The 27,383-nt window shown below is 40.3% G+C and overlaps 1 protein-coding gene across 1 annotated transcript in view; it reads left to right on the forward strand.

The window, feature by feature from the left end:
• Positions 1 to 32: 32 nt before the first annotated feature.
• dpy19l3 (dpy-19 like C-mannosyltransferase 3) overlaps positions 33 to 27,383 on the forward strand; it is a 33,823-nt gene continuing 6,472 nt past the window's right edge. The window contains exons 1-15 of the mRNA XM_078400462.1: positions 33 to 319; positions 2,428 to 2,552; positions 10,842 to 10,932; positions 11,802 to 11,923; positions 13,019 to 13,164; positions 13,472 to 13,595; positions 15,362 to 15,496; positions 17,743 to 17,874; positions 19,563 to 19,664; positions 19,866 to 19,939; positions 21,775 to 21,933; positions 22,722 to 22,853; positions 23,889 to 24,000; positions 25,588 to 25,644; positions 27,047 to 27,129. Of these exons, the coding sequence (XP_078256588.1) occupies positions 229 to 319; positions 2,428 to 2,552; positions 10,842 to 10,932; positions 11,802 to 11,923; positions 13,019 to 13,164; positions 13,472 to 13,595; positions 15,362 to 15,496; positions 17,743 to 17,874; positions 19,563 to 19,664; positions 19,866 to 19,939; positions 21,775 to 21,933; positions 22,722 to 22,853; positions 23,889 to 24,000; positions 25,588 to 25,644; positions 27,047 to 27,129 (1,685 nt within the window). The 5' untranslated portion in view covers positions 33 to 228. The remainder of the gene's footprint in view (positions 320 to 2,427; positions 2,553 to 10,841; positions 10,933 to 11,801; positions 11,924 to 13,018; positions 13,165 to 13,471; positions 13,596 to 15,361; positions 15,497 to 17,742; positions 17,875 to 19,562; positions 19,665 to 19,865; positions 19,940 to 21,774; positions 21,934 to 22,721; positions 22,854 to 23,888; positions 24,001 to 25,587; positions 25,645 to 27,046; positions 27,130 to 27,383) is intronic.

The raw sequence follows: 27,383 nt of genomic DNA on the forward strand, positions 1-27,383 counted from the left end.
ATGTTAACGGGAGCCGCCGTGTGCCGGGCCGGAGCGGAGCTTCCCCACGCGGTCCTGCCGTCCGCCCCCCGGGTCCTGGGTCCACACCCGCCACGGCGGAGCGGTTACACCTAAAGGCATTCGGTTGAATCGATGCTGACTTGAAACAGAAGATGTTTTGTAATGGAATGCATGGCCGTTCATGTCTGTAACGATTGTCTGCAGGGATCGGGGTCTGCGAGGTAAAACATGACGTTTCTGAAACGGAGGAAGCCTGTCAAAGGCACCGAGGAACACCCGCGCCAACAGGATGAACAGCCCAAAGACAAGTCCAGAAACGGTAGGTTTTCCAGCAGCAGATAGAAAGCGTGTGTCAGATTTTAAGGAATCCCTGGAACCAGATTGTAGGAAGGAACTGCAGATGCTGGTTTACAACGAAGATAGACACAAAAAGCTGGAGCAACCCAGGGGGACAAGCAGCATCTCTGGAGAGAATTAATAGGTGACGTTTCAGGCCGAGACCCTTTTTCAGGGGAGAGGGAGACACAGAGATATGTAAGGATAAGATGTGAAAACGGGAGATTAAAGGGGACGTGATCAAGGAATTATATAGAATAGATCATTGTTAGCTCGGGGGAGGTGACAACGACGCATACAAAGCAAAGTTTAATTGGGAGGACAGTCAGACTGGTCAGAGAACTAGGTTGGGGGAGGGATGCATCCCTCATTCCAGATCAAAAACATCCCACTATTTTGTTATTTGTTCCCCTTATATTAATAATAAATACCAGAGGAGAATGGATGGGAACCCTTCTGAAGAATGGTCGCAACCCAAAACGTCTCCTATCCATGTTCTCCAGAGATGCTGCCTGACCTGCTGAGTTACTCCAGCACTCTGTGAAACGTCACCTATCCATGTTCTTCAGAGATGCTGCCTGACCCACTGAGTTATTCCAGCACTCTGTCTTTTTTTTGCATTACGTTTTTACAAGAGAGAATATTAAAAAATCACCGTCAAGTTAAATAAGTGAAGAATAGTAAAAGTGGAACTTATATAACAGTTGGGGGAAAAATGTCTTGCAATATTTTTTGTCTTTTCATCACTAGATGAATTTATCATTAAATGCATCACTGGATGAATTTAAAAGAGAGTTAGATAGAGCTCCAGGGACTAGTGGAATCAAGGGATATGGGGAGAAGGCAGTCACAGGTTACTGATTGTGGATGATCAGCCATGATCACAATGAATGGCAGTGCTGGCTCGAAGGGTCAAATAGCCTCCTCCTGCACCTATTTTCTATGTTTTTATCCCTTTCAATTAATTGATAGCTCTTTAATACTTCAGGCCACTTCATTAATCACTATTGCAACATGTAAAGTAAGATGATCGGATTGTTGACAAACAACAATGATGAAGGATGATGTTGATTGAGGGATAGTGTTGAATAAGGTGTCAAAGACAACATTTTCTCATTGATTGACTGTCGGGAGATCATTTGCATCCATTTGCAGGAGTAGCTCATCCTCAATACAGCACGTATTAAATTGTAATACTCTTATACTCCAGCAGAGTATTGGCTGAGACAGAACACATAGGTGTATTTAAGGAACCACTAGATAATTAGATAAACCAGAAAAACAGAGCATATTCTGTGAGATTTAGATGATGAGTGAAGGTTGGTAAGGAACAAAAGTACCAGCATAAAACATGCATGTCGGATAACTTGATTCTGAGCTAGAAATGTCACAAATGCAGACGTGTCTGTACATTTCCACATTCGTACATGAATGTGTATAATAGTTTGCATGCTGTGTTAACCTTGATTCAGAATCGATTGTCCAACGTTGTAACAAGTGCACTTCCGAGGCTGGTTTAAAAATATTTACTTTGCCGTCAATTATTACCTTAGCATTTTACGGTTGTAGCTTTTCCGCTTATTGGTGCCTTTAACACCTTATTTCTGTTACTACTATGCACATATTTTTACAGCATTAATATTATCACAATACACAGGAATGCTTTATTTGACATTGATTTTCCCCAACAGTTTTACTTTTTGCATAAAGGATTTAAAATAGTAGGTGACACAGGCATTTTCTTATTGGTTTTATTTTACATGACTAGTTACACTTTAAAGCAGTTAAAAATAACTTGGAAGGTTAAAAACAAGGAACTGCATATGCTGGTTTGTAAAGAAAAGATTCAAAGTGTTAGGGTAACTCAATAGGTCAGGCAGAATCTCTGGAGAACGTAGATAGGTGACGTTTCAGGTCAGGATCCTTCTTCAGACAAAAAATAACAGCAGGGTAATTATTAACATCCAACCCATGATTTTGATTGGAGAAATTTAAGATACCAATGTGAAGAACTTGTTCAGGATATTGAATAGTTTCTATTCCGTTATTGCAATGAAAATACTAAAATAACTCAAGTGTGTAACTCCATAGGTCCAGCAGCAATAAAGTATGCAACCTTCTTGGTTGGCGGATTCCTGGGACTTTTCTTAGGACTGGTCACTTCAGTTTACGTTGCAACTTTGCACGAAAATGATCTGTGGTTTTCATCTATCCAGGTAAGAGAGTCAAATCTGTAAAGGATACTAATGTTAGTCGGTAAACAGGAGAGATTCCGGGGAAGATGGTCCTTCCCTTTTTTTCAAAAACTGACACAATTATTTTGTGTTCTTCCTAAGTTGCTACCTATCTTTTGCATTGAATATTGGAACATTGAACATACAGCACAGGAATAGGTCCGTCGGCCCATAATATCTGTGCCAAACATGACACCAAGATAAACTAATCTCATCTGCCTGCACATATCCCTTCATTTCCTGCACACCCGTGCCTATCTAAAAGCTTCTTAAACACCACTATTATAGTTACCTCCACCACCACCCCCAGTAGCTTGTTCCGGGCATCCATCACCCTCTGTGTGTTAAAAAAAACTTGTCCCACATATCTCCTTTAATCTTTGCCCCTTTCACCTTAAAGCTGTGCCCTCCAGTCTTTGTTATTTCCACTATGGGGCAAAAAGGTTCTGATTGCCTAGCCTATGAATGCCTCTCATAATTTTATATACTTCTGTCAGATCTCCCCTCAATCTCTGGCATTCCAGAGAAAACAACCCAAGCTCACCTTATAACTAATACTTTCCAATCCAGGCAGTATTCTGGTAAACCTCTTCTGCACCCTCTCCAAAGCCTCTATGTCCTTCCCGTAATGGGAGTGACCAGAACTGCATGCAATACTCCAATTTGGCCAATCCAAAGTCCTATAAAGCTGCACAATGACTTCCTGACTCTTATGCCTAATACCCCAGTCAATGAAGCCAAGCATACCATACAACTTCTTTACCACTCTATCTATTTGTGATGCCACTTTCAGGGAGCTATAGATTAATATGTCTTGAACTAATGATCTTCAAAGTATCATAAAGTACTTTCAGCGTAGGAAAGAACTGCAAATTCTGGTTATACTGAAGATAGACACAATGTGTAGTGTTTCACAATTCTGCTGTACAGAAAGAGGCTGTTTGTGAGAAGTGCTCTATACAACCCTTCTCATATTGTCAATGTTGCGTTCCCTTTCTTTGTGTTTCTTTCTTTATTTCTTTCCCTATTAGGTGTTCAGTTATTCACCATTATCACAATTGGAAGTGTGTTTTTTGATAAATTTGTTATGAAGTTGCTGAGCTGTGTTTGTTGCTTTTATGATTCAGCATTTCAGTAATATAAGAAAATAACTGCAGATGCTGGTACAAATCGAAGGTATTTATTCACAAAATGCTGGAGTAACTCAGCAGGTCAGGCAGCATCTCGGGAGAGAAGGAATGGGTGACGTTTCGGGTCGAGACCCTGCATTTCAGTAATGATAAGCATTGAGTAACTGATCCAAAATCACTGTTCTTACTCTGTGTGGTTGAGGGGGTCATGAGCAGAACAGTTGCCATTTCAAGCTGACATGCATCCTGCCAGAATACTTTCCTTTGTGCACCTGTACAAATTTGAGGGAATCCTTGTGAACATGCTGAATCTTCTCAGACACTTCAAGTAAATATAGCTTTCTTGATCATTGCATCTGTACAACAGGACCAGTATTGCTGGTGCTACAGATGCCGAGAGACTTGAAGCTGTCTACTATATCTACAGCAGCCCCGTTGTTAAGGACAGGCTTATTATGTTCACACGCTTGATTGTATAAAATGAAAAAGGAATTTCTTTAGGAGGAGTATTTGAGATTAATTTGTATATTGGCATAGCATTTCCTATTGATTTTTGAAACTTTAAAAAATGATGGACAGCATCAGTTCCCATTTGTTATGTCTGAAGAAGGGTCTCGACCCGAAACGTCACCCATTCCTTCTCTCCCGAGATGCTGCCTGACCTGCTGAGTTACTCCAGCATTTTGTGAATAAACCCATTTGTTATTCGTTTGGTAGGATACAGCTGTTCCCGAGTTTAAACACAAACCTCCACTGTACAAAGCCTTTGCACAAACATACTAAAATCCACGATAGATCCAGCAAGACTGCTTCCTGGATGGAAATATTAAATCACACTCACTGAGAACATTGTGTGTACTTAAAAATACCTGGGGTAAAGTACAGTTTGGAAATATGCTGTCATTTATCCTTTATGGATTCTTTCTGTTGGTTTTGGATACATAATCAACAGTTACAGAGTTTAGAAGGAAAATATTTTAATTTTCCTTTGAGTTCCATGTTGGCTGTCTTCCCACCAGGCAAGCTCCGACAAAGCATAAGATGTTTTTGACTGTGTATCCTGTTCGCACTGAGATTTTGCCGTTTTCCTTCCAGGATGTAGCTGGCTGGATTAACCACAGATTATGCTTGCGTGTTTGTGCAAAGGTTTAAAGTTCATTATTTAAACTAAGTAACAACTGTATCCAACCAAAAATGTCATATCCAAAGTGAATTAGTGTTTAGCATTGTGATTGTTGGCGGCTACCTGCCAAGCAGTTGGATGACCAGTTACGAAGTCTGTTTTTTTTTTTTCTTGTGTATATTTCGGATAGATTGCATCATGTACAAAAATACAAAATATTTTTAACACTCTCAAAAACAGACTAAATAATCTAGAGTCCAGAAGCATTACAAATGTGATTGATATTTATTTTGCTTCGGATGAATTGAAGTTTGATTGAAGAGGATATTACCGAATGATGTGAGATAATGCTCCAGACATGACGATTGGAATTAATGATTTAGTGTAATCCACAGGATAACTCACACTGCCTTCGATTTTTGATGTAGGCAGAAGCTTTATTAGATAGGGTAGTGTACTGGCTATTTGCAGAATTCAGACAAAGCAAAAGACGAAGGTTTCATTTTACCGGTAGCATATCATGACATTAAGAAAACGGAAAAGGCGTGCTGAAATTGTCATTGATCCTAAACAGCCTGATGACTGTGGTGTTGTTCATGGAAATAGTAACATCTCATTTCAAGAGGTCGCAGCAACTAAAATCCAATCACCTTTGTGGAGATCTGGAACTGCCACACTACTTGCGCTCTCAGTCGGTCTAATACTGGGATGCTTTCACACCTGGTATGTTCAGTCACTGCATGAGAACTTCCTGTGGTTTTCAAATTTACAGGTAAGTGCTTTGCTAATTATCCTTGCAATGGAAGCAGTATAACAAAGACAGCCGTGTCTTCATCTAAGACGCAAATAATACTGCAGTATTTTCACCACAAAGTGAGTGAGATGAATAAACATTCTTATTTCCTTTACGTAATAAATGTTTACAGGACAATGTGTATCTGAATATCATGCTGCATTTAGTTGAATCAGTTTTCAGCCAATGGTATTGCAAGCATTAGCCTTGAAACAGTTTGCTCTTTGTTAAGTAATGTCCTCTGTTTTAGTTTATCAGAATCAGTATTTTTGTTAATAGACTGTTTTATTCAGAAAATATTCAGTTAGATATAAAGCATGATCTTGAAACATGTATTTCCTAAAGCACATAAGAAGCAGGAGCAAGACTAGGTTAGATAGCCAGTTAGTCTATTCTCTCTTTCAGTACGATCAGGGGTGATATAATCTTGATGGACAGAAATTGCTGGAGTAACTCAGCAGAACAGGCAGCATCTACGGAGAGAAGGAATGGGTGACGTTTGGGGTCGAGAACATTAGACAATAGACAATAGGTGCAGGAGTAGGCCATTTGGCCCTTCAAGCCAGCACCGCCATTCAATGTGATCATGGCTGATCAACCACAATCAGTACCCCGTTTCTGCCCTCTCCCCATACCCCCTGACTCCACTATCATTAAGAGCTCTATCTAACTCTCTCTTGAAAGCATCCAGAGAATTGGCCTCCACTGCCTTCTGAGGCAGAGAATTCCACAGATTCACAACTCTCTGACTGAAAAAGTTTTCCTTCATCTCCGTTCTAAATGGCCTACCCCTTATTCTTAAATGTGGCCCCTGGTTCTGGACTCCTCCATCATTGGGAACATATTTCCTGCCTCTAGCGTGCCCAATCCCTTAATAATCTTATATGTTTCAATAAAATCCCCTCTCATCCTTCTAAATTCCAGTGTATACAAGCCCAGTCGCTCCAGTATTTCAACGTACGACAGTCCCGCCATTCCGGGAATTAACCTAGTGAACCTACGCTGCATTCCCTCAATAGCAAGAATGTCCTTCCTCAAATTTGGAGACCAAAACTGCACACAGTACTCCAGGTGTGGTCTCACTAGGGCCCTGTCCAACTGCAGAAGGACCTCTTTGCTTCTATACTCCTCTTGTCATGAAGGCCAATATGCCATTAGCTTTCTTCACTGCCTGCTGTACCTGCATGCTTACTTTCAGTGACTGATGAACAAGGACACCCAGATCTCTTTGTACTTCCCTTTTCCTAACTTGACACCATTCAGATAATAATCTGCCTTCCTGTTCTTACCACCAAAGTGGATAGCCTCATAAAACCTCATTAAACTGCATCTGCCATGCATCTGCCCACTCACACAACCTGTCCAAGTCACCCTGCATCCTCATAGCATCCTCCTCACAGTTCACCCTGCCACCGAGCTTTGTGTCATCTGCAAATTTGCTAATGTTACTTTTAATCCCTTCATCTAAGTCATTAATGTATATTGTAAATAGCTGCGGTCCCGGCATGAGCCTTGCGGTACTCCACTAGTCACTGCCTGCCATTCTGAAAGGGACCCGTTAATCCCTACTCTTTGTTTCCTGTCTGCCAACCAATTTTCTATCCATGTCAGCACCCTACCCCCAATACCATGTGCTCTAATTTTGCCCACTAATCTCTTATGCGGGACCTTATCAAAGGCTTTCTGAAACCTTCCCTGAACACCATCTCTTCTGGTCTCTTTCAATACCCCTTGACTCCCTGTAATTCAAATGTCTGTGATTCTCCGTCAAAAATATATTTAATGGCTCTGCCTCCACGTGTTTGAGATAGAGAATTTTAAAGATTCATGACACTTAGAAGAGGAATTCATCCTCACCTCCAACTAAAATGCGAGACTCCTTATTCTGGAACGAAATCCCTAATTTCTAGATATCCACCCAGGGAAACCTCTTAGTGTCCACCCACCTGGCCAATTCCAAATAAAATGTTGCACAACATCACTATGTTCAAGCTTTCTATGTGTGGCAACCCCTTAATTCTAGAAATCAATTTAGTCCCGATTTCCCTCTGACACAAGTACATCTCCCTTTAAATTCCTGAACTGGGAACATCTGATGTGGTTTCACCAGCTACCTGTAAAGTGGCATCAAAACCTCCTTACTTTATACTTCATGACCTTTACAATAAGCACCAAATTCCACCAGCTTTGCTAATTAGATGCAGTAACTGCCTCTAACTTTATGTTTTGCATGGTAGGATCCCTGATCTCTTTGTACCACATTTTTCATTCTCAAACCATTTTATTAAGAGTTTACTTTCTCGTTCTTTCTTCCGAAATAGTTAACTCAAACGTTCTCATTGCTCCCACATTTTCACTTTTGAGTAGTTGAAGTAGAAAAACAATATTGAAAATCTCTATAGGTTAAGGTAATGGATGACATAAAGCTGGGTGGCTGTGTGAGCATGGCAGATGCAGTACTATGTGGATAAATGTGAGGTTATCCACTTTGGTGGCAAGAACAGGAAGGCAGGTTATTATCTGAATGGTGTCAGATTAGGAAAAGGGGAGGTGCAACGAGACCTGGGTGTCCTTGTACATTAGTCACTGAAAGTAAGCATGCAGGTAGAGCAGGCAGTGAAGAAAGCTAATGGCATGTTGGCCTTCATTGCAAGAGGATTTGAGTTTAGGAGCAAGGGGGTCCTACTGCAGTTGTACCTGGTGAGACTGCACCTGGAGTATCGTGTGGCGTTTTGGTCTCCTAATTTGAGGAAGAACATTATTGCTATTGAGGGAGTGCAGCTTAGGTTCATCAGGTTCATTCCCGGGATGGCGGGACTGACATATGATGAAAGAATGGGTCGACTGGGCTTGTATTCACTGGAATTTAGAAGGATAAGAGGGGATCTTATAGAAACATATAAATTTCTTAAAGGATTGGACAGGCTAGATGCAGGAAAAATGTTCAGATGTTGGGGGAATCCAGAACCAGGGGTCACAGTTTAAGAATAAGGGGTAGGCCATTTAGGACTGAGATGAGGAGAAACTTTTTCACAGAGAGAGTTGTGAATCTGTGGAATTTCAGAAGGCAATGGAGGCCAATTCACTGGATGTTTTCAAGAGAGAGTTAGATTTAGGAAAAATCTAAAGGAATCAAGGGATATGGGGAAAAAGCAGGAGTGGGGTACTGATTTTGGATGATCTGCCATGATCATATTGAATGGCGGTGCTGGCTCGAAGGGCTGAATGGCCTACTCCTGCACTTATTTTCTATGTTTCTATGTAAGTATTACCAAAGCAAAACTTTATGCTAACTCTTGTAACCAAAAAAAAATTCAAATCCTTACATATTCTCTCTGTAGCGGCCAGCTTCTCGTTTATCAATTAGCTCCCAAGCTGCCACTTGCATAGACCGGGTGAGCGATAAGCGTAATGACTCGAACAAATAATAACAGAGATCCTCCTCGATATTTGATAGTTAGTCTTCTGTATTTGAAGGTGCAATAAACATATTGGCATATTTCTTGCCATCGACTGGTTATTAATTTGCTAGGTAAAATTCCATATCTTACCACAGTCTATGCGATCGATATGAATTGCCAGATATAACTTTGACACAGTTTGTATTAATCTTCTTGTTAATAAAACAGGCGATTACATCTTGGCTAATATCTATAGGCGGAGCCTCTGGGTGACCCTCTGTCAGCACCTCCTTGGCTCACACACACTCTCTCCGCCAGCACATACCCAACTGCCCGCACTCTAGCTCCGCCCAGCCCCTACGTAAGCTTAGGTTGCATTAACTCTATAGTGTCCAAATTACAGCAGGATACAAGGTAATGATATTAATAAGCAAAAATAACTAATAAATGCAAAATGGCTCCTACAGTCTCAATAACTCAATGATAAAACCATGGTCCAGTGGCACGGCTCTGAGATAATCTTGCATTCATTCTGTCGGTGCCCGTGTGTCAGTCCCTCTGATCGAGTTGGTCTTTATCAAAAGCCCAGCGACTGAACATACTCTGGTGACATTTGGGGAAGTGAGATGTTTGTCAGTATTTATCAGGATGTCTTTGGCTTTCTGCAGTCCACAGTTCAGACAAACATTTTTCAAACTAACTGATTGATCATTGAAGGATTGTCTTCCAAATAAAAGTAAAAATTCTGCTCTGAACCATTTATGCAATGTTCCTAGCTCTAAACGTGATGAGTACAGTATGGGCTTAGAACTCCCTGAAGTATACAGTTGATCTGTTGCAAACAATTTGTGTGTCTAAAATGGGACCCGAATCGACATCTTTCAGATTCTCAGGTGAAAATGGTGCAACAACCTAAGGTCTCCATTGGGCTTGCTCACTATCTTCATGGTCTGCCCTGGTGGATACAATGGCCACTTAACGTGGCCTGAATAGGAATTCTTTAAAAGTATCCAGCTTCTAACCCCTATGCTGGATTTCCATACTTGATATCTTTTCAATGAAGATGCAGGCAGTCAAGAGCAGAGCAGTTGCCATTCCCGGCTGTGATCCATTCCATCTGATATTGTGTTTGAGAGAATCTTCATGGACATGCTGAATCTTCTCAGCCACAGAAGAAAGTAAATACAGTGATGCACTTTCTTGATCACTGCATCAGGGTGAAGGGACCAGGTTCGGTTGCTGGTGATGGGGATGCTGAGGAATTTCAAACTGTCCACCATTTCTACAACAGCTCTTGAGAACAGGGTTGTGTTTAACCCCTTGTTTTCTCAGGTCAATAACCAACTCTTTCATCTTGCTAATGTCAAAGGCTAGATTATTGTCATGACACCATGACACAAAGTTCTCAATCTCTTTCCTGTACTTTGTCTCATTGTTACTGTACATCCAGCTGACAACAGTGGTATCATTGGTGAAGTTAAAGATGGAGTCAGCGCTGTACTTGGCCACACAGTCACGGGTGTACAGGGAGTTGAGCAAGGAATTGGATGGCACCAGTGTTGAGGGTTAGGGTGGAGGAAATGTTATGACCTATTCTAGCCGACTGAGGGCTAATGGTCAAGAGGTCTTAAAGCCAGTTGCAGATGGAGAGCACAAGACCAAGGTCCAGATGTTTAGAGATGAGCTTATTCCGAATGATGGTGTTAATGGTATTCTAGACTTGATAGTACACATATTACTCATGGTTTTATTGTAAAATAATCAAATTATGCAATCCTACTCAGTGTATTTTAATAACACAAATGTATTCTGTTTGATATGCAGGAGGTGGAGAGGGAAATCTCCTTCAGGACAGAATGTGGTCTGTACTATTCATATTACAAGCAGATGCTGCAGGCTCCAACCATAAACCAAGGTGATTACATATTCCAAATCCTCGTGTGGTAAATTATATTTTATCGTAGAAATGTTAAATTAGGTTTTGTGTGTCTACAGCTGCTTCCCGCATGCATCAGTAATATTATAGACATACTGCCTGCAAAATATGCACATGTTTACATGTAATGCACACGGCAAGATCTTATAGAATCTACAGTTTTGATCAAATTGACTTTTCTGTGTAAATGCAAGTGCCAGTTAAGGAACAACAATTTTGACATTACATTCATATTTTTATAGATGTCATGAAAGACACAATAGTTAACAGTTTGACAATTATCAGTATAATTTAGTGTTTCCAGTCTGTGCATTTCTAAATACCTGCTTTCTGGAGGAGATGGCCACTAATGTCACAAATGTGCACCGTTTATGAGAGTAACTGTGATACTCAAAACAATTTAGTTTCTTAGATTACTTGTCATTTCTAAATCTTGAAATAGAAAATAATTAAAAAACAAATTTTGTTTTGAACCCACCCATTCCCTCTCTCCTAGATGCTGCCTGACCTGCTGAGTTACTCCAGCATTTTGTGATAATCCAGAATCTAAATAGTAGGTGAGAGAGGTGGAGGCATTTTTCGAACCAGCCAGAGGCATGTTTCGAACCAGCCAGAGGCTGGCAAAGGATGCTCCTTGGTTCATTAAGTTGCAGAGTCAGTTTGTAGAATTAAAAACACTTTTTTTTTCTTTGATTGCAGAATTCCATTATCAATGGTATTTAGTTTTGGGCATGTTTATAGAACATTTTAACAACTGAAAATTCAGAAATATCTCTTGTGTGCTGATTTATTCATGCTTATCTTTGGCATCCACTGTATTTTAATGATGTGATATTTATTTTGTAAAGGATTAAAGGAGCTCTTGTATGACAATCAAACTGAATCAAGGAGGACAATAAACCTCCTAAAACGGATGAACATTTACCAGGAGGTTATCCTAAGCATTTTGTACAGGATTTTGTCTCTTCAGGTAAAAATACAAGCTTTTATAATAATATGATTAAATATATGTATATATTAATTCAAGGGATATGGGCTTCACAGGCCGAGCCAGCAGTTAATTGGCTATTCCTAATTGCCCTTGAGATGGTGGTGAGCTGCCTTCTGAACCACTGCAGGTATTGGCCAGTGCTGTTAGAGAGGGAGTTCCAGGATTTTGATCCAGCGATGGTGAAAGAATGGTAATTATACTTCCAGGTCAATAGGAATACTTTATTGTCACATGTGACGAGGCTCAATGAGATTCTTTGCTTGTATACCTAATGTATACAAATAGCAGCCATCTATGGCGCTGACAAAGTTACAAAGCGCACCGGCTCCCCCATTTGTCCCCCCCTAACAGTTCCCCCACACCGGGTCCCCATTGTTCCTCCCCTCTTCCCTCATTGCAGTCCCCCCACACCGGGTCCTCCATTGTTCTTCCCCTCTCATGGTGGTCCTCCGCGCTCTCATCGACCGTCGACCACGGGTCGACCCGCGAGGCATCGCCACCGGTGCAAGTCTTCACCGCCGCCAAGGCCTCACTGTTGTCGACGACCCACTTCACGCCTCCATGGTGCCGACCCGGGCCCCAGCCACGGGCTTCGCCGACCCAGGCTTCTACTCACGAGGCTCTGGCTGGGCCCCAACCAGGGCTTCTACATGGCGATCCGGGAGGCATTGAGACCGCGGCGCCTCGATAAAGGCCTCCGGCCATGTTCCCAGTCCTCAGCCGCGGCCCGTCAGGAAGCCTTTTAGCCACGTGGTCCGTCAGGATGGCGTGTGGCCTGGAAGTCAATGTCCAAGTGGTGGTGGTGTTCCCGTGCTTTTGCTGGTTGAGGTGATGGGTTAGGTGCTGTCTAAGTAGTCATGGCGAGTTGTTGCAATGCATCCTGGAGATGGTACACACTGCTGCTACTGTGTGTTGTAGTGGAATGCATGAATGTTTGATCGGGGCGTGACAAATATGAGTGTTACTTATGCAATTTACATTTGTGTGATTTATTGTAAGCTTAATAAAGTGCTTTGATAGTTTGTATTGTAACTAAGCATTCTGAGGAGAGTAATTTGCATCATATTTTAATAGAATTACCTGGAACCGGTTTACTTCTATGTATACACAGTATTTGGACTCCAGGCGCTCTATGTCATTTCATTATATATTACCAGTTGGTTATTAAGTGGGACCTGGATGTCAGGGGCACTAGGAGCTGTGTGGTACATCCTAAACAGGTAGGACACAGAACCTGCACCGTATCTGTATTAAAGGGCCTTTTTGTAAATTGCATTGTTTTTATCAGTTTTTGATGCCAGATTCCTGATTGTGACAATTTTATTTTGATTTAGAACCCAAGTGATTAAATCTTCTTAATATCTATTTGCACGTACAATCAAACTCAATATTAATCTCCTGTAATTTGGCCCCATTTCCTGTCATGTTTCTTGCACAGTAAAATACCGTATGCAGAGAAATTACAGTTCTAATGTATCTACAGTGAGCTTCATTGTGATGTGACCATTTATTATACGATTTTTACAGAATAGACACAACAAGAGTGGAGTTCACCATTCCTTTGAGGGAGAACTGGTCACTTCCGTTTTTTGCATTGCAAATAATGGGAATTACATATTACCTCCGACCGCAACTTAAACCATTCCAGCAAGTGAGTACAGAAGTGCTTTCCTGAAAATGTGTAGAGCTTACTCGGTCTGAAGCAGTGCTTTAGAATGGTTGAAATGCTGCTAATCTGATATCTAGCACCCAATGCAAAAGCATTTTGAGCAACACAGTTATGAAGGGAATACTTCTTAATATTGGACAATGGATCTAAGCTGAATATGCTGGAATTCACAATTTATCTCTTACATAAGACGTTTATTTATTACATAAATCTTTGCTGAAATGCGGAATTCTGTACAATTGCCTTTTGATAGGGAATATCCGATTTAAGATTTGAGTGTGTCCATGTTATTGATACTAAGACCAAGGAACTGGGCTTTGTCATGCTCTTCGTCTGAACGGTGCTGTTTATTTTGAGCATTTGCTGAAACCAACACAGTTTAGGTGACCAGATTGTGCAGAACCCCGTTTAATCGACCAGGATGATCCTTCATTTGTCCTTTGCTTCAACTCATCATCCCGCCACCTCTCTGAGCGCTCTATCTTTGGCTTCCTATACCATTCCAATGAAATTCAACGTAAACTTGGCAACAATTACTGATAATTAACCTGTCTGACCTTGTACCTTGCATTTCCAGAATACTTTTTTTTAGTCATCTCTTCTGGTAATTTCACGTTTTTTTTGTTTACTATTTTCATCTGCCAAATATATATAATTATTGTCTGAAGGGTCTCTACCCGAAACGTCACCTATTCTTTTCTCCAGAGATGCTGTCTGAGTTACTCCAGCTTTTTGTGTCTATCTTCTAATTATCCATCAACCTTTACCACCCTATTTAAGTGGGCACCACCACCTGTCTCATTCATTCTCTTTTGGTTCCACCTTATCACAGACTGCCCATTATTTTTCCTGTGCCTGTCCCTCCCCCTCCAAATCTCTCTGAAATTAAAAATGTGTTTTATCTATGTCTTTAACAATTTGATGAAAGGTCAGTTACTTAAATGTTAACTGTATAGATGCTATCTGATCTATTGAAAACTTTCAGCATTTTCTATTTTAATCTATGCTTCTGAGGGACTTGACAAGCATGACAGGAAAGGGGATGTTTTCTCCAATTGGAGATAGTTCCATGTTGAAAATGAGTTGAGGGGGAATTTCTACTTCAAACGGGATGCAACTCTTAGGAATTCTCCACCTGAGAGATTTGTGACAATCGAGTAATTAAATATTTTCAATGCACAAATAGTTTTTTTGATTTTCTGTTATCAAAATGTATAGGAACCAGGACTAGAAGTGAAGTTGCAAAATCAGCTATGATTTTATTGACGAGGAGAGTGGGCTTGAGGGACCATAAAATCTATTGATCTGGCTGATTATAGGACTTTGGATGTGTTAATTAATGTATCACAACATTTTAATGTATATTTGCAATATGCAAAGATGAATAGTTTTTAACACGGCGCAGCTGCAAACTAAGTATAATGGCTTTATAGTTCATGTTAAGATCTACTTTGTCCAGTGATGTCTCCAAGATAGAGCAATAAGTATAATTCTTGAAGTAGACTCGACTATTGATTACCTGTACATATGTAGCCCACTGCTGCACTTAGTCTATGAGTTGAACTTTGCGCAGGTATATTTTACAGAATGCATTTAGGTTATCAGAATCTTCCTCTTTGGGGGGCAGTTTGTCTAATGAAGAGCAAACAGAATCACTTAATGAATGTAACACTGCTCCATACATTAAAAGCAGATATATTTCTTGGTTTAAGTCTTGTAATTAACTTTTTTTTTCCTTCTAATTTAAGCGCCTGTCGCTCACTTTGATCGTGGCTTCGACATTCCTTTTCTGCATTACCTGGCAGTTTAACCAGTTTATCTTACTAATTCAAGCTGTGGCTCTCTTTCTATTGGATTGTTTAACTATGGTGCCAGCATCCAAGGTAATGTGACGCTGTTACTGTGTACAGATGTTAGTTGGCATGGAATTGCAATGCATGATGCTCCATGACATATAACGAGCTCACTAAATTGTCAGGTCATTAGTCCAGGATTAATTATTTGGGATGATGAGTGCAGGTAAATCCTACAATAGTGATTTCAGGGAGTTACCACAGTCAGGCATAGCCCATGGAGATTAAAGATAATGGGGGAAAAAAGACAAAAAGTGCTGGAGCAACTCAGCAGGTCAGGCAGCATCTTTGGAGAACATGGATAGTTGACATTTCAGGTCGGGACCCTTCTTCGGGGTTGGGACTCATTAAAGGTAATAGACATGGATTAGTTGCTCACAGGGGATTGGGATAGCCATAACTATAAGTACAGTAAACCCTTAACTTTCACGGGTGATGCGTTCCAGACACTGCCCTGCATACAGAAAACCAAGAATACCTTTTCTCTGGAAGTACAGAAGTTAAGCAAAATGTAAGTATGATATGTATTTTTACTTACTTACTTACTGCCCATTATGCCTCCTGGCATGTAGGGCAACAACGAAGGTTCTCCACTCCTGTCTGTTCTGGGCTAGTTTCCGGACGCTACCCCAGGTCAATTGCATAGTTCCTTGCGGCTTTCACCATTGACATTCATCCTAGCGTCTGTCAATAACTCTGGAAGTCCGTCATGCCCATTAGTGTTGATTCCTTCAGTTGTTGTTTCCGTAACATATTCGTTTTACGAGGCAGGGTTGTTAGCCCTGTGTTCAACCCCCAACCTGGAGGACCAGTGGATCGCTCTTCGTCTCGTCTCTACCCTTCGACCTGTCCAGCATGGGAAACCCAAACAGGAGACGAATCTCCCGCTGGCATTGCTCTAGGGGTCACTGAGACACACAAGCTCCCCGACCACGACAAGGTTGCAATCCAACGGGGAGGATATGTATATAAAGTGTATTAAATAATGTAACATTGTCAATAACCTTACTTTAGCGTGCACTGGTAGTGTAACCACTGCAGTTATGAGCTCTGCTGGTGTCTCTGCTGCCCCAGAGGGTACTAGCTGCAGTGGATAGTGAGATAAGTCACAGGTTTTGACAATCTGCTCCATGTAAGGATCCGGTCAATCAGAAGCTAACACGCCTGTTTTGACAAGATTAAATATACAAGCTGAAAGATAAATTATTGATTGTCAGATGGAGCGATGCAGGTGCGCATCAGAGTTTATTGTAAATAACTTGTTAATTTGAGAAAAGGAACACTGATTAACTGAAGTACAGTAAACTGCTTTCAGTTTTTAAATTCAATTTGAGCATTGGCTGGAGGCGTGTTAATTACCCCGTTGCATTGTCCTTTAAAATTTCTAAAAATTATATCTATCGAAGTGTCAACTGTAAATTTGCAAAACCATGGAAGTTAAATACTCAAATGTTAAGGGTTTACTGTACCTGTTGGTTTCACTTGAGCAAGTAACCTAGTTAGTTACGGTACAGACTGCCAGGTTTTTAGAAAAACCCTGGAGTTTAAAGACTGCATAGGATACTAGACCTGCAGTGGATACTATGAGTGGATGACTTTGAATTCCTTCTCGTTTTTATTGGGAGATAAGGTACCCGAGTCTTGTGGGAGATAACACAAGCTAGTCAGTGAAAGTTTCTACTGAGAAAGATAAGTTCCATGTTCAGAATGTAGAAACAAGGAACAGCAAGTACAAAGTTTAGCATGGTTGCAGAGGGATGATTCATCAAAGAAGAGAGGAAACTCTGCAAACAGCTCATATCAGACTCTATCCATATAAGTGCTGGCGTATTACCATGTACTGTTACCTATTTCTAAATCTTACCTCCGGTTTTTATAAATTTAATATCACAACCTTGTCTGTATGTTAAAAATAATCTTCTTGTTTTACCTCTTGAGAATGCAAATAATCAACTCAAGAATAACTTGTCGGGCACTTAACAAAGTCATTGGCTGGATATTGTTTGATGGAAAACATACGAGGAGAGTTGAATATAAATGTTAAATAGATCATTGTTGTAACATGCATGGCGTTTGCTTTAGAAGCAGCGCTTTTAAAATGTTGTCATTTTCATTTAAAAATCATAAGTGGAATCTAAAAGAAAAAGGTTTTTGAATGATTTGCATTAGTTTTTTAACAATTGACAAATGATCAATAAGATGATTTGTGTGAGTAGTAACTGTTATTTTCTGTGCTCTGTTGTGAGTTTCCTTCATTGGCACTTCCTATTTTGCAGGTTAGGTCACTATATCTCGTTCAAGTTGTTTCGTTGCTTCTGGTCTGGATCCTACAATTTAATAATTCTATGCTCCTGGGGTCACTGGTTCTGAGCTTCATACTTGCAGCTTTAGTAGTGCAACACTTTCAGGTAATAATAGGTTGTTCCTTTTCATTTAAAATAACAATTATATATAAACACCTTTTCCTTATGGCCATCAGACACCTGAATCAATCACCTTTCACACACCTGTCCTAAAGGTGATGCCACGTACGATTCACCTTTGCTCCACCTCATTCGCTTACTCTGTTATTGGACTATTTCAGATAGCACTACAAACTTACACCATTGTATTGTTTGTCCTTGACATTGTATTTACTATTGTACTTACTGTATAAATACTGTTTATTCTGTGCACTTCAAGTGAACAAGGAATTGCAGTTGCAGCCTGTGTATATGACAATACTCTGATCTGATATATATCTATCTATCTATCTATCTATCTATCTATCTATCTATCTATCTATCTATCTATCTATCTATCTATCTATCTATCTATCTATCTATCTATCTATCTATCTATCTATCTATCTATCTATCTATCTATCTATCTATCTATTCTAATCTAATCTAATCTAATCTAATCTAATCTTATCTTATCTTATCTTTCTTTTGTCCTGGGGTGAGCTGAAGGAAGTTTCATTAAAATTGGTGTTATATTTTTAAAGTTATTCACATTTTAAAGTTTAAAAAATCGCTTTTCTATCTCCCCTGGCCATCAGACGCGTTTGACGTCACAATGGGAACCTAATGGGAACCCAGCGAGTCCGCGCATGCACAGTTGGGGCCTGTTGATCTGATACTTATGTAAGAATGGTCACCGGATCCGCGCGTGCGCAGAACAAACGGGTCCGCGCTTGCGCAGTTGGGGCCCGTTGATCTGATGCATAAGATGGCCGCTGGATCCGTGTGTGCTCAGAACAAACGGTTCCGCGCCTGCGAGGTTAGGGCCCATTGATCTGATACTTATGTAAGATGGACGCCGGATCCGCGCGTGCGCAGAACCTAACGGGTCCGTGCCTGCACAGTTGGGGCCCGTTGATGTTGAGGGAGTTGGAGTGGGTGAGTGGGGGGGGGGGGGGGGAGGAGGGGGGGATAAGGGGGGTTGAGGGGGGATGGAGTGGGTGAGTGGGGGGGTTGAGGGAGGGGAAGGGGGGAGGGAGTGCTGGAGAGCCCCTAAGAGTGGAGGGGAGGGGGGTTGAGGGTTGAGGGGATGGAGTGGGTGAGGGGGGGCAGGGAAGGAGGGGAGTGGGAAAGGGGGTTGAGGGGGGATGGAGTGGGTGAGTGTGGTCAGTTGGGGGAGGGTTGTCGGGTCCGCAGGAGAGGTTTGGACGGGATGGCCACCCGGGGCCGGGAAGGGGTGAGTGGCTCCTCAGGAGAGGTTTGGACCCTATTCTGGTATAATTCTGTAAATGTCATTTGGGAAATAAATAAAACTGTGATGAATTTTGTGGGTAAATCATTGAACTCAAATTTAACCTGGGGATCTTCACACCTGGTTAAATTGCATTTCATCTTTACATTGAAAACAACGGGTTAAATCAATGCTGACTGCTGGGTTAAATAATTGTGTTCAGTCCGCACTTTCTGACACTTTCTTTGGCTACACGCATGAAGGGAGCGATATGAATGTTAATGCAACGTAATGACAGACTGCACCACTCAGAGTTGCATTTGAGCCACAGAACGTTTCACTCTAGCTTGTGATAATTTGATCAATGAATGAATGGAAACGGAATGAAAAGATTAACATTGCCTTTTTCTCCCTGTTTTTACAGAGTAATTTAAAATCTGGCACATTTGCTATTAGAGTAGCAAAACTATTGCTGCATCTAATTGTGGTACTCAGCTTAACAATCCTAACAAGTAACATCATCAAGGTATGTCAACAGCCTTTTTTATTGATTTCCTTATTCTTTTCCCTTTTCCTTCTCAAGGGTTCACTATGTACCTGAATTTTGTGATATTTTGGAGATAATATATGCATTAATAACTGACAGAAACTAGTAAATAAAAAATATTTAAAAGCAGAATTATACATTTCTCCTTGGATCTCATCATTGTGTTCTTTTTTGTGGCAGAGAATTTTAGGACTAGAATCCGATGAACATATTTTTAAATTCATTAAAGCAAAGTTTGGATTTGGGGCAACGAGGTAAATTCTTATTTTATTAGTTTTGAAATTAAGTGCTTGTTGCATGGAAAAGATAGTTGTCCATAGAACTGCCAGCATGTTATGTTTCTTGGGTTGTATAGGTCTGGTTGAAATAAAATGGCCCAGAGTTTCCGATATTGGTGAGCCACCCATGTTTGCTACTGACCTACCCTCTGTGTCTGTACTTTTGTAAACCTTTCCGATGTAACAAGCTCGTTGGCAAAGGGTCATTCATTCGTGATTCTCAATCAAACACTTAAACACGGCAGGAAAGTCTTTGAAAGCCAACAAATATTGGGAAACATTAAAGAGTGATTACAAATTCAGGCCATTAAAAAATGTTTAGTCCAAAAAATATATATAAAACACCAAAAAATATGATTGTAAAAACATTAAAAATATTTATATGTTACTTAATGTTGTACTTACTTTAGGTCCTTCCCAGACTTCTGTAAAATTGTGTTTTAAAAAAACAAAATTATTCCTCTTATTTCTTAACTGCAACCTGAATTTTTTGCAGTATTCTACAACTTTATCCCTTCCAAAATTGAATATGTGTATGCAGGGCTCTGTACTTACGGCCTAGTTAAGTGATTGTTATATATAACTTTGCTGTATATTGTTTAGAGAGAGTAGGGGAAAACCTGATGAGGCCCAGAGAGTAAAGTTTGGCTATATTATTGTTTCCATGCTCCATGACTCCTTGACAATTAATTTGGCAGATTAGTTTATATGTTTATAGACAATAGACAATAGACAATAGGTGCAGGAGTAGGCCATTCAGCCCTTCGAGCCAGCACAGCCATTCAATGCGATCATGGCTGATCACTCTCAATCAGTACCCCGTTCCTGCCTTCTCCCCATACCCCCTCACTCCGCTATCCTTAAGAGCTCTATCCAGCTCTCTCTTGAAAGCATCCAACGAACTGGCCTCCACTGCCTTCTGAGGCAGAGAATTCCACACCTTCACCACTCTCTGACTGAAAAAGTTCTTTCTCATCTCCGTTCTAAATGGCCTACCCCTTATTCTTAAACTGTGGCCCCTTGTTCTGGACTCCCCCAACATTGGGAACATGTTTCCTGCCTCTAATGTGTCCAATCCCCTAATTATCTTATATGTTTCAATAAGATCCCCCCTCATCCTTCTAAATTCCAGTGTATACAAGCCCAATCGCTCCAGCCTTTCAACATACGACAGTCCCGCCATTCCGGGAATTAACCTAGTGAACCTACGCTGCACGCCCTCCATAGCAAGAATATCCTTCCTCAAATTTGGAGACCAAAACTGCACACAGTACTCCAGGTGCGGTCTCACCAGGGCCCGGTACAACTGTAGAAGGACCTCTTTGCTCCTATACTCAACTCCTCTTGTTACGAAGGCCAACATTCCATTGGCTTTCTTCACTGCCTGCTGTACCTGCATGCTTCCTTTCATTGACTGATGCACTAGGACACCCAGATCTCGTTGAACTCCCCCTCCTCCTAACTTGACACCAGGATGATTGTGATGTATTGCCTTTGTAAATTAAAAGACTAGAAAGTAAAGACTACTGCAATCATTGTAGGTGGAGGCCAGTTCATTGGATGTTTTCAAGAGAGAGTTAGATTTAGCTCTTAGGGCTAAAGGAATTAAGGGATATGAGGAAAAACGCAGGAACAGGGTACGGATTTTAGATGATCAGCCAGGATTATATTGAATGGTGGTGCTGAATGGCCTACTCCTGCACCTATTTTTCAATGTTTTGATGTACAGATGGAATCTCAAAATTCTCACAGGGTTTTGGAGAAGGTTTGATGTTTGTTAATGATGCAATGAATTTTCCCTACTCCTTTAGGGATTTTGATGCTAAATTGTACCTATGTGAAGAAGCTTTTGGCCTTCTGCCTCATGACACCTTCCAGAGACTTCTGCAAACGTTGATTTTGCCTTCGTATCTTCTGGTTCTGGTTATTACACTGATCGTTGCTGTCATTGTTGCTATTGGAAATCTCGGGTATGTCAGTCGTGACAATGATATTAAAATGTCATCATCAATTATCCTTCATTGATGTATCAAATATTTGTACCTGTTTCCTCATGCATTGTCAGGATGCTTGGCAGAATGCTTCCATGACTCAGAACCCAAGTGACGATTTTGTTTTCTGTTCTTCAATCTCCTGAATTTATTCTACATAGGCAGGGCTATAGTGAGAGGTTGGGAAGGCATGGACTCTGCTTGTTGGTGCGTAGGAGGCTGAGGGGTGATCTTAGGGGTATATAAAATCATGAGGGGAATAGATAAGGCGGATGCACAGACTTTTACCTAGGATAGGGGAATCAACTACCAGAGGTCTTAGGTTTAAAGTGAGAAGGGAAAGATTTAATAACCTGAGAGACAACCTTTACACATAAGAGGTGGTGGATATATGGAGCAAGCTGCCCGAGGAGGTAGCTGAGGCTAGTATTGTAGCAACATTTAAAAGACATTTGGATAGGTACAGGAATGGGGAAGGTTTAAAAGGAAATGGGCCAAATGGTCGGCATGGACAAGTTGGGCTGAAGGGCATGTTTCCGTGCTGTGTTACTATGACTACATTATGTTAACTTATCCTGGCACCTCATGATTATATGCTTAACGAAACTTGGACAACCCTTTGTTATTTAATATATCTATTTATGATGGTATTGACAAATTGTAATGAATTAGCAAAGCTTCAATATTTTGATCGTGTCCTCATAAGTAGAATACCTATTAATTTTTTTTTTTAAACTTAACTTCTATTTATATATTTTTTTCTCTAGCTGCAGTAACTGTCCCACTCCATTCCAGAATTTGCCTGTTAAAGAAGAGAAAGTGATTGTGCTGAGACCGGATGTGGCCTACAATCTAATGCACAATGTGTTATTTGGTCTGCTAGCTTTAAGTACAATGAGGTAAGCTGTTGTAGTACCAATAACAAGATGCACAATATTTTAAATGAATGTTAATATAGTAAATCTAAGAGTTAGATATAGCTCTTAGGGCTAACGGATTCAAAGGATATGGGGAGAAAGCAGGAAAGGGGTACTGATTTTGGATGATCAGCCATGATAATATTGAATGGCGGTGCTGGCTCGATGGGCCGAATGGCCTACTCCTGCACCTATTTTCTATGTTTCTAAACTATTAGAATATTCATTGAAAATAAGGGTATTTAAAATGGTAAGTGGTCGCTTGATCATTGAGACCAATCACAATTGCTCTTCTAAATTTGTTTAATGTTCTAAATTCTGAAATCCCAATAGGAGAAAAGCACATTACATTTTTGAAATGTCATTGTTATTGTCTGATCATGAGATTCACTCGTCTCCACACCTGTCCCCTGAATCTGGACACTTTTTTCCGTTTTCTTCACTGTCACAGCCAATTTGGTTCCATCTTGGAAATGCTGACTTTAGTACGGTGCTCTGTCATATTGTGTCCTTGTTCTGTGTGCAATGATTAAGCTCATTGATGTGGGGATTTAAAAAAAATATGAATTTCTATTTTAATTGCTTCATTCTGTCTGTCTTTCTGTCTCCAGGTGAAACATTTAATGCACCTTCTCTATTGTTATCTTTGCAGCCCTACTTTCCGTATCCTTCAACCCACTTACACCTGTCACTTGCCCTGTTTACTCAATCATCAGATTAATTTTCTCTTTATTCCAACATTATTAGCTTTTGTTTTCAAAATCTTGTCGCCCAAATAAAAGTTTAAAAAACAACTCATTGCAAGAGTAAAGTAACAAACTGTCAACACGAAACTGCAATAAAGTATGGCTTTTTCATTTCTAACTCTAGACTGCTAACATGTATCCAATTTTTAGGTAGGATTCTATTTTGACCATGGAGCCAATTAGTTTCCAAATACACATATTAAAAGTTGTACAGTTTTTAGATCAGGACTACTGTATGAGTGCCTTTAGCTAATTTTCCTGTTTGTTACAGGATGAAATATCTATGGACATCCCACATGTGTATGTTTTCATCAGCGGCAATTTGCAGCCATCAATTTTGGAGTATAAATCTCAAAGCAATTCGCCTTTATTCTCCTCAGTGGGTTAGTGTCTTGTAATAGCTGCTTTGAGATGTGTTTAGTTCCAATTTTATTGTAATGTAGACTAATACATCTTGTTGAAATAGTTTGCTAATATTTTCTTTCTAACCATTAGACATAAATTATCTCATTAATATACAATCATTACATTATTTGTATCTTTAATTGCTGCAAGAGGATTTTTAAAATGACTGGGTAGATATCTTGTTGGCCAGAGCAATTTTGGATGTATGTATTGATATCTTCATTGTTCCCTTTACATGAGAGTTGAAGCCATCTCATCACAACTGATGTAATTTCGCACAGAACCTTGCTGTTTAACTGAGAATCTAATTGTGAACAGAGTTTACACAGGAGCTGTGTCTGTAATTATTCACTTCATCCAAAGTCAGCATTGGCAAAATGATGTCGAGTTCAGTCTCAGAATGTGATCTTAAACAAAACATGTCAATAGAGAGATCTGTTTACACTGCAGGTACAATGCAAAGAACAACTTCTGTTTCAAAGTTTTCATTGCATTATATTAACATGTACTTTATCTATAAATTAGCAAAACTACTATTAAGATTAATCAAAATGATTAAGATCCTCGTCTTTAATTGGAAAGTGCATTTTATGATCTCTGCTATTTGAATAGTATTCCCACTTGCCACCAGGTGATCTTGCTTTTTTTAAAAGGGTATATTTTTCCAGTCCCAAAGAAATAATGTTGTAGTTCAAATAACAATTCATTTCACATTCTTTCACTGATGTGGTAGCGCAGCGGTAGAGTTGCTGCTTTACAGCGAATGCAGCGCCGGAGACTCAGGTTCGATCCTGACTACGGGTGCTGCACTGTAAGGAGTTTGTACGTTCTCCCCGTGACCTGCGTGGGTTTTCTCCGAGATCTTCGGTTTCCTCCCACACTCCAAAGACGTACAGGTATGTAGGTTAATTGGCTGGGTAAATGTAAAAAATAAATTGTCCCTAGTGGGTGTAGGATAGTGTTAATGTGCGGGGATCACTGGGCGGCACGGACTTGGTGGGCCGAAAAGGCCTGTTTCCGGCTGTATATATATGATGATGATATGATGATAAATAACACATACTTTTGAAATTTTATCATACTTTTCAAATGCAAAATTAGCCATATAGCAACATGAAATACTTGGAGAATACTAGATTCTATGCAAAAATGAACATATACATCTGAAGCTTAATGCATAGAATATATCAGCACAATTAAATTAGAAAGAGGATTGTGTAATATGATGATTAGGATGTTCAATATTCTGGAGCCCAATTTGTAATCTCTGTATCTAGGGTAGATTATGTTTTCATGGGTGTGCAATAAGATTGAATGCAAAATCATCTTAAGTCGTTCTTGTAAGGTCGAACATTAAACTTCCCTGTCAATGCCTTTTGCTTCATTTAGCTGTAATTTACCATTGTCTAGTTGACGTTGGACTATTAATCAGTACTGTTGTTTTAGTCTATATTGAAACAAGGCTGATTGATAATTGCATTTTTAGTTTGCTTTAGTTTTGCATGTGACTGCATTTTTATTGTTGGTCCTATTTTAACTGGTATTGGTATCATTTATTTTCGCAGGTCCGTGCTGTGAGGTTTACAGTGCCTTTATTAATCTGCATTTACCTTTATCATGAGGTAAGTTATATTGCAGCAAATTATATATGGCATCTGAGACAGAAGAAGGTCATCACCTCCATATTGAGTTTCAGTAAATTTTAAAAGTAAATATTAGTCATAAATTGATATTCCAAATCATAATATTGTTCAATGGCATTACTAATATGAATCTAAAATCTTATCATTGCCATTTTGCAAACTTTCTATCTTGAAGCACTGAATGAGAGGTGGTTAGACCATGAGGGGCATAGATAAAGGTCACAGTCTTTTTCCAAGGTTAGGGGAGTTTAAAACTAGAGGGCATAGGTTGGTGAGAGGGGGAAGATTTAAAGGAGACCTGAATGATAAGTTTTTTTCACACAAGATGGAGAATGTGGAATGGGCTGCCAGGGGAAGCGGTAGAGGCGGGAACAATTACAACATTTACAATATATTTGGATAGGAATGGCTAAAAGGAATATTGCAAGCACAGGCAGGGGACTAATTCAGGTAGGCAACTTGAATGGCATGGACGAGTTGGACCAAAGGGCTTGTTTTCATTGCTATCAAACTCTATGATTCTATTATTAGCTGTTTCATCAATCACTCTCCTTTCATCATAGGGCCAGATGTGGGAATATTTATTGAGGACAGCATAATATTAATGACCATTTGCATCTTCTCAGTAAATGAAGCCATGCGCAGCAGTATGCATCACCACTTGGTCAACATTCAGGTGTGGGCTGACATGTACCAAATTACACAAACCTGCCAGGCAATGAGCATCTTCAACACCCTTGACCCCCTACCCTTGTTATTCAATCACATCACCATCTCTGAAACCTTTCCATGAACACCCATAGGATCATTGTTGACCAGAAACTCAACTGGACCATCTGTGGCTGTGAGAGTAGGTCTGAGACTTGTTATCCTGGGTGAATGATCAACCCCTACCATACCACATTTATGAGATGGAGGTCAGGCTGTGATGAGTACTCTGTGCTTGCCTAGATGAGTGCAGCTCCAACAACATACCATAAATGCTACAGTGTAAAGGACAAAACAATTTGTTTGCCAACTTCCCATGAAATGTGTTCTCCCCACCACTCGTGCGCAGTGGCTGCAGTGTTTACTAGCCACAAAATCCCCACCCAGGTTACTGTTTTCACACCTCCCCCCTCAGTAAGAAGGATCATGCATTGGAGCACTGCCACCTGCATGTTCCCCTCTGGACCACACAACATTGTAACTCAATTATGGGTGCTGTCCCTTTACTGTTATTGGGCCAAAGCCTGTAATTGCTGTTCAACGGACCACAGTGCAAGGACTGCAGCAATTCGAGAGCGATGAATATGGATTAAATTCTGGCCCTGCCACAGACACTCGTACTCTAAAAGAATGAATTGTTAGACTTGCTCAACTTCTTTTTGTTTTCTTTTAGTTCTGGCCGAAGATAATGGCTGAACTCTCAGATTTAAGGGAATTTTATGACCCTGATACAGTTGAATTGATGAAATGGATCAAGTAAGTTAAATCACTAAATAATTATGTTTACAGTTTTAACATTTTACAATGCCACCAAATTTCTTAGCCCTAACGGATCAAAATGTGTTTTTGATTTTGGTGTTTTCATTGGTTTGGATGCTGCCATAGAGGGCACCAGGGCCTCGTGTTCTGCCCGGGGCAGTGAGAGAGGCTTCACTCCCACAGCGTGATGTACAGATTCACATATATCTGTGGCAATTGTTCTGACGTGTCAGAATCATGTGTTGATATCA

This window comes from Rhinoraja longicauda, chromosome 6 (assembly GCF_053455715.1).
Source record: "Rhinoraja longicauda isolate Sanriku21f chromosome 6, sRhiLon1.1, whole genome shotgun sequence".
Taxonomy (NCBI): domain Eukaryota; kingdom Metazoa; phylum Chordata; class Chondrichthyes; order Rajiformes; family Arhynchobatidae; genus Rhinoraja; species Rhinoraja longicauda.